General features: G+C 47.4%; 1 protein-coding gene across 1 annotated transcript; it reads left to right on the forward strand.

Moving 5' to 3' along the window:
• The first annotated feature begins 2,549 nt into the window (after positions 1–2,549).
• Positions 2,550–6,035, forward strand: LOC132685993 (cytokine SCM-1 beta). Its single transcript, XM_060643439.3, has 3 exons — positions 2,550–2,762; positions 4,618–4,732; positions 5,687–6,035. Exons 1-3 carry the CDS (start codon positions 2,702–2,704, stop codon positions 5,847–5,849), a joined length of 339 nt encoding a protein of 112 aa, XP_060499422.1. The 5' UTR covers positions 2,550–2,701; the 3' UTR covers positions 5,850–6,035.
• Positions 6,036–7,639: the final 1,604 nt, after the last annotated feature.

A 7,639-nucleotide genomic window follows, 5' to 3' on the forward strand; every position in this document is an offset into this window, starting at 1 on the left:
TACTTACATAACCAATTAATATTTGACAAGTGAGCCAAGACTACTCAGTGGGGAAAGGACTGTCTCTTCAATCAATGGCGCCAAGAAAACTGGATATTCACACGTAAAATCGTAGAATTGGACCTCTATCCCAAACCACTCACAAAATTTCACTCCAAATGGATTAAACATCTAAATGTCGTCCCTAGAACCATAAAACTCCTAGAACAGAACATAGGAGGAAAGTTTCTTGACATTGGTCTTAGCAGTGATTTTTCAGATACGACACCAACAGCACAAGCAACGAAGTAAAAAATACGTAAGTGGGACTCTGTCAAACCCAAAAGCTTCCGCACAATATAAAACAACAACCACAACAATCAACCAAATGAAAAGGCAGAGTGGGAGAGAATATTTGCAAGCCATCTATCCGATAAGGGGCTACTATCAAAAATATATCAGCAACTCATACGACTCACTCATTAGCAAAAAGCGAAATTATCCAATTAAAAATAAGCTGAATAGACACTCTTCCAAAGACGTACAGGTGGCCAGCGGTAATGTGAAGGTTGTTGGCAATTAGCGTCCGCGCACTTGCACGCTAGCACATCAGCCTGTCTTGTCCCAGGTTTCTATTTTCTTGTCGCCTAATTCTTCCCCACCAGAGACCGTAGTCCTGCTTTGAAAAACTGGAAGTGAATAATTCACTCTGAGAGTTTAACCAATTTCGTTTCAATATGCTAAAGAAAAATTCAGCCGTGGGTCAAATTGTCTGTTTGATTGAAAGCCTAAGAGAAAAATCACAGGCGCAGGAGCCTGCCATCTAGTGGGAGACACAGAAATATAATTGAGCAGGGCAATAAACTATAAAAACGGTGGTGGAGACAAAGCTCCAAGGGAGCACGGATGATGGCGCAACTCAATTTTATCTAGAGAATTCAGGAAAACATGCAGTTGCCAAGTATGGAGCTGGGATGGGCATTGGGAAGTGATATGTGGCGGGGGGGTTGTAAGCACGGATGGTGTATTTGGTTGAGCACACACACATTTGTTGAGACTAGGAGGTTCGGGAACTGTGCGCGAGGGGCAGAAAGGGAACCTGAAAGGGAAAGATCTTGAACGACCTTGCATATGACAAGAAGAGACCGATGGATACTGGCAAAGAGCTTCTCAGGAGGGAAATGACACGATTCGATTGAGACATTAGAATGATTAGTCCGGCAGTGTTGTGACAATAGATTGGAAAGGGGGGGAGACCTGACACTGGGAAACCAGTTGGTCTACTGCAATGGTCCTACTGAGGGATGACAAGCGGTTGCCTAGAGCCGCGTGGAAAGAGGAGCAGGCGTATTGAAGAGCTACCTAGAAGGTATATTTAGTGCACCTTTGTTGAGGGTGACATGTGAGTGGATAGCAATGAGTCTACGATGGCCCCAGTTCTGTATTTTGATAATGGATGGACAATCGCATCGTTTTCCAGGTCAGGAAGGAATAGGAGGAAAAGCATTTTGAGTGGAGTACCAGGAAGGTGCCACGGATATGCTTGAGTCCTGCGAGAGGTCTGCGAGTGGAAACTACATTTGGGGAAGACTCCATGGCGACAGGTAGCAAGAACTAGAAGATGGTCATACGATTTTGCCGAGCGATTCTACTTCTGGTTACTAAGGGGAAATGACTCCATATCTGTTAATGAAAACTTACCTTACAGACGGGATCTACGTGACAATGTTAGAAGGGAGGGGTTTAATGTGTGTGTGTGTGTGTGTGTGTGTGTGTGTGTGTGTGTGTGTGTATCACAAAGACTGTGAAGGACCGTGCGAGGATATTTTACCCTGATGCTAAAATAGTATTTGGTCACAAGTACCCAAACATGTGTCTACCCACAGAGACTTACTGGAAAAAACGTTAAAGATGAACGCTGGCAGGAAGGCATGATCAGAGACAATTGTCTCTTTCTTTCTTTCGAAAGAAAGTTCATGTCAGGCCAACTACTTATCAAGAGCTTTTTAGAAGGTAGATATTAATTTGTAATAAAGCAAACATGTGCATGCAGACATGCTCCAAACACTCTTATTTAACTGCTTCTTGGGTATGGGGGTGGGGGGGCGTGTGAAGAAATGGGAGTCACTCAAATGAGGGTCCGGGAGAGAAATGAGAAGAAAAAGGGGTTGAGAAACTCAGGGCCCCAGCAGCAGCCCTTTGTCCCCCGAGGCGGTGTCTCTGGATAGCATCAGGGACCCGGGGGGCCACGGCAGGGGAAGCCTCACGTCACAGCGGATGTGACATGAGACAGGTGGGGAAGCAGGACCGCTGTGACCACCGCACCTCATTTCCTTACACTGTCCCCGCACTGGGCCACGGTACCGATGTGGCCTTGGGCCATGCCTGCAGCGGAAGATTTGAACTCAGGTCGGTGGCAGGAGATGAGACGAAACCACATTCCTTGTCTGCTTGCATTTGGTTTCACTGACACATTCACCACAAGGGGCCAAGGCCACAAGGTGTGGGGTTAGCGCGAGTGGGGGGGCGGGGGGGGGTGCGGCAAAGGAACTTTTTCTTCGGAGAGAAAGGCATCTGTACTGCAAAGACTTTCCACGATTCCACACCCACCCCGAAAGCCCCCTCTTACCACAGGAAGTGCGCTCACCACTGGAGGAATAAAGAGGCTCTTGAGAGCGGTCGCATCTTCACTCTGCCTGCACAGCTCAGAAGGACCTCAGCCATGAGACCTCTCGTCCTGGCCCTGCTCGCCATCTGCTTTCTCACCGAATTCATGGCGGAAGGTAAGCCGATAGGCTCTGCGTGAGACGGGCAACAGATAACGCGGGCAGGTGGGCACACGTCTGGGGTCTGAGTCAGGTTCTGACTCGAGAAAACTGCTTTCCCCGGGGTCAGCCTCAGACTTCCCCTGCGCAGAATGGGAAGGGTAATTTTGCTTTCGGGGGACTTGATGGATGCCGAGGACAGACAGAACTCGCTTAGAGTCTGGGCTCCAACTTTTCGTAACTGGGTGACTTGGGGGTACGTTTCGTAGCCTCTCTGGACCTACACTTACTTGTAAGTTGAATATAACGACAGACACTCTCACCTGGGCTTAACATGTAAACGAAAAAAATTAGGGCGACTTCGCAGATTTCCTCACGAGTAATAATTTGTTGATTAACGTTAGCCGTGGCCTGGTGGTGATGATTGCCTACGCCTTTGTAGCTTTTGCCTATTTAATAGCTCCCTTGATCCATTCTCAGAATTTTGGAAATTTTCGCCACAATGCGAGGATGAATTGGAGGGTGTATGTCTTGAGGCAAATCATAAATTTCTGTTTGAAAAAATGAATGGGAGCTCATGCCTTCATACCCAGGAAATCAGTATCGCCTTCAAGTAGGGAGAGTCTATGATTACTGCTATGAATGTTGTTCTCATTAATGATAAACTTCTTTAGTTTATAAGAGACCATGTGATAAGGGCTGACAGATCAATGCCTTACACCCATTCAGAGAATCCTGTAAGACAGACCAAGATGAGACCTAGCTATACTAAGCCTCACCTGACTTTTCTACATGTTTCTTTCTTTTTTTTAAGTTTACTGATTTATTTTTGAGAAAGAGAGAGAGAGAGAGCGCACACAGGGGAGAGGCAGAGAGGGAGGGAAAGAGAGAGAATCCTTAGCAGGCTCCGCACTATCAGTGTGGAACCCGACGTGGGGCTCGAACTTACAAACCTGAGATCACGACCTGAGCCAAAATCAAGAGTCAGACGCGTAACCGACTGAGCCACCCACGCACCCTTACGCATCTTTATTTCTTAAAGGATCATTTCCCCCCACAGTTGATTGGAGTTTACTTCTCATGGCTCTGGCAGTAAGAGGGACTGTCCTTCGAGTATAATTAAGGTTTCAGCTAACTCTCCTTTCAGTCTCTTAATTTGTAGCCAGGTTTCCTCCCTGAGTCACTTCCCAAGTTTCTTCCCTGAACGACCGCTCCGCGTCCCACTGGGGTTTAGCCTCTAGCAATCTGTGCTCTGACTCAGCTCAGCAATATGAGCGAGGGCGATGTCTTCAGCCGTAACACACGCGCACAGACGCTGCTGGGAATAAGAAGATGTGGGGGGTTAGAGTCTAGAGGATTCTTGGGGTCTCGGGGACTCCATGTTAGGTGCTTCTCAGAGAAAAATGCTGTTTCCCAAGCAGTGCCCCACATCGGGCTCAGTGCTGACAGCTCAGAGCCTGGAACCTGTTTCGGATTCTGTGCCTCCCTCTCTCTCTGCTCATGCCCTGCCTCTTTCCCTATCTCAAAAATAAATAAACATTAAAAAAAAAAGAGATTCTACCAAACTCTTAATTATTATTACCCCTCCCCAGTTATTTCCCCTTCTTCAATGTAAGGTGGCTGTCTAAGCTGAAGCGTAATCCCCCTTGGGGGGGGGCGGTTTCTACTGAGGACGAACAGTTGATGAACGACATCCTTTATATATCTCACACTTTAACATTTAAAATAATACATGAGGCTCCCCCACATTTTCTGTCGCCTTCCCCAAATTACTCTTTATCACATCACCCTTTGTCAGTTTATTTGTAGCATTGCAACATTCATGCTATTGGAAACGATATTTTATTTTTGTTTGCTTGGTTTTCTTCACCAGGCGTGGGGAGTGAAGTTCTAGAAAGGAGCATCTGCGTGAGCCTGACGACCAAGAAACTGCCAGTTAAAAACATCAAGACCTACACCATCAAGGAGGGCTCCATGAAAGCAGTAATGTGAGTTTGTTTCCCCAAAAGCTGGGCTTGATGGGACACAGCATATGGAAATACTGCCCTCCTCAGGAAGTTGGCCCAGAGGAAGACTTCAAGCGAAGCAACAGCCCCTTTGTTTTTCTGTATTAGCCACGTCTTTATGGAGCACCGAGTGGCAATTTTTGAAAGCAGTTTGGCAATCAGAAAAAGAATATCATCCTTCTGTCTGATTTAGCTTAGCAGAAGAGTCTGACTGGGAACCGGATGAATATTGTGCTTCGTTCTGAAGGCTAGGTTGGGAGATGGCTGGTTTGGGGCAGGATCTGACCATAGGGCCACACTGGTGTGAGATGCTTCCCTTCCCCTCCTTTCCCTCACCCTTCCCTTCCCTTCCCTTCCCTTCCCTTCCCTTCCCTTCCCTCACCCTTCCCTTCCCTTCCCTTCCCTTCCCTTCCCTTCCCTTCCCTTCCCTCACCCTCCCTTCCCTTCCCTTCCTTTCCCTTCCCTTCCCTTCCCTCACCCTCCCTTCCCTTCCCTTCCCTCACCCTTCCCTTCCCTTCCCTCACCCTTCCCTTCCCTTCCCTTCCCTTCCCTCACCTTCCCTTCCCTTCCCTTCCCTTCCCTTCCCTTCCCTTCCCTCACCCTCCCTTCCCTTCCCTTCCCTTCCCTTCCCTTCCCTTCCCTTCCCTCACCCTTCCCTTCCCTTCCCTTCCCTTCCCTTCCCTTCCCTTCCCCTCCCTTCCCTTTCCTTAGGGTGTGCTAAAGTCGGGCACCATGTTTTAGCAGTTACTGTATATTCAGGAAATGTGTGACGAACTAGCCTACAGGGAACCATTGTCTTTCCAGGGTCTCATTTTCAGAATAGCAGCTCCCCCAACACATAAGTGCGACTTTACCCAAAGAAATTAAATAAGGAAATCACCTTTGTCCCCAAAACAAGACGGATGTGACTGACTCTATCTTTGCCTTGCTTTGCAGATTCATTACCAGACGTGGCCTCAAGGTCTGCGCGGATCCACAAGCCGAGTGGGTGAAAAAGGCCGTAGAAAGCGTGGACAAGCCCACCAGAAGAAACATGAAACAGACCAAGCCAACAGGAGCCCAACATTTCACCAATTCAGCTGTGACCCTGACCACATAGTGGCCTTCTGGCACCTTGTTCCCTCACTAGCCTGCCAGCTCATTTCCCTTTACAAACTCCTGGACTAATTAGATTGTATTCACTTTTTATAAAAGTGCTGTGCGAGTCCACTTATTTTCTTGTATTTTTATTTTTCATGTCTCTCATCTTCATATAGATAGATGCTTTAATTAATAAATATTTATTACTCAGAAGAGTCTCAAAGCCTATGCATTGCGTGTTGGGAAAGGGTAATACATCACGTAAGTTCTAACTCTGTCCTAACCGTACCTCCCTTCGATGGTACTCATGACGGGAGCGATTCTGGCCAGTGTCTGTCAGAGATGAGAGCTGTATTCACCATTCTTAGGTTCCAGCTTGCAGTGGTTCTCCACACACGAGTCACAAGTGACAACGGTGGCCATGGAAACAATTTAAGATCTACCTCAACCTGTTTTCCTAATAGAGTTCTGTTTGTGGAATAAGGGAGAAAATACTGTCATTGCATTTCTATCCGGAGCGTCCACCTACTCAAAAAGTGGCTTCACTCGTGTTTGATCTCTAGCAAATTCTCTTATCCCTCTGTGTTTCTTTGGGTCTCCCGCGAAAGAACGCAGACACGGGACGTGTCGGTTCTTTGTCAAGGTAGCAAAGGTCAGACATTTGGTGAGAAGATACTTTATTCAAATGACCGTCAATGCTCTTTGAATGGGCAATGCTGCCTTTCTGTGACATCTGTAATTGTCACCACTTCAGGGAGCGTTCTAGGCACGCTTGCCTGCCAGTAAGCTTTTAAACACCTCAAACACTGTCAACCTGGACCATTCCTTGAATGTGATCACAACTTGCGGTAAAGTTTTAACGAAACGCGCATCTAGGCGCTCAATATCCCAGACTCACGCTCTCTCACGTTTTCATTAAATTGCCGATTTGATTCACGTTTATGGCTATACTACCCCAGTAGCTGGTGATGCGGACATCTAGGTCTGACTCTAAACAGCAGGAACTTACTGTGCCTTGATCGTTTGAAGGGAAGAGAGAGTACTACTCTCTAGTCCTCAGGGGGCACTCCACGCTATCAAATGCTTTCCGAGAGTAACCGAGGGCAGCTGGTTGGAATCAGCTCACTTCTAGTCATTCAGCTAGCGAGCCAGAGCGGAAACCACCAGAAAGCTGCTTCCCAGGACACTGTGGACCCATCTATCCCTCCCGCTTCAATTTGCCCACCCTAAGTTGGAAAGCCGGTCTTGAAGAAACGAGCACCAAGGATAAAATACTCGCTTTGTGAGGGGCGACTCACGGCAAAGTCACGGATGGGGAAGGCACGGATTCTTGAATGAGCTGCGTATGTGCCTTTCCCCAACGTCTCCCAGACGCTACAGGTTTTCATGAGATTATGGGATATGGGGAAGAATGTACGTATGTGCGTCTTGTTAACTTATCACATTATCTAAAGAGGTGCTGTGTGATGCTGAGGGGTTTCAGCCAAACGTTGTACAGCACCTCCCTCCTTCTCTCTCTCTCTCTCTCTCTATATATATATATATATAGTCAAAATTTAATTTTTTTTTTACATTTTTATTTATTTTTGAGAGACAGAGAGAGAGACAGAGCACACGTAGGGGAAGGGCAGAGAGAAAAGGAGACACAGAATCCGAAGCAGGCTCCAGGCTCCGAGCTGTCAGCCCAGAGCCTGACGCAGGGCTCGAACTCACGGACTGTGAGACCGTGACCCGAGCCGAGGCCAGACGCTCAGCCGACTGAGCCACCCAGGCGCCCCAGGTATATGGTCAAAATTTAAATAGCACAAA

This window comes from Panthera onca, chromosome F1 (genome assembly GCF_046562875.1).
Source record: "Panthera onca isolate mPanOnc1 chromosome F1, mPanOnc1 haplotype 2, whole genome shotgun sequence".
In the NCBI taxonomy this organism is placed as follows: Eukaryota; Metazoa; Chordata; class Mammalia; order Carnivora; family Felidae; genus Panthera; species Panthera onca.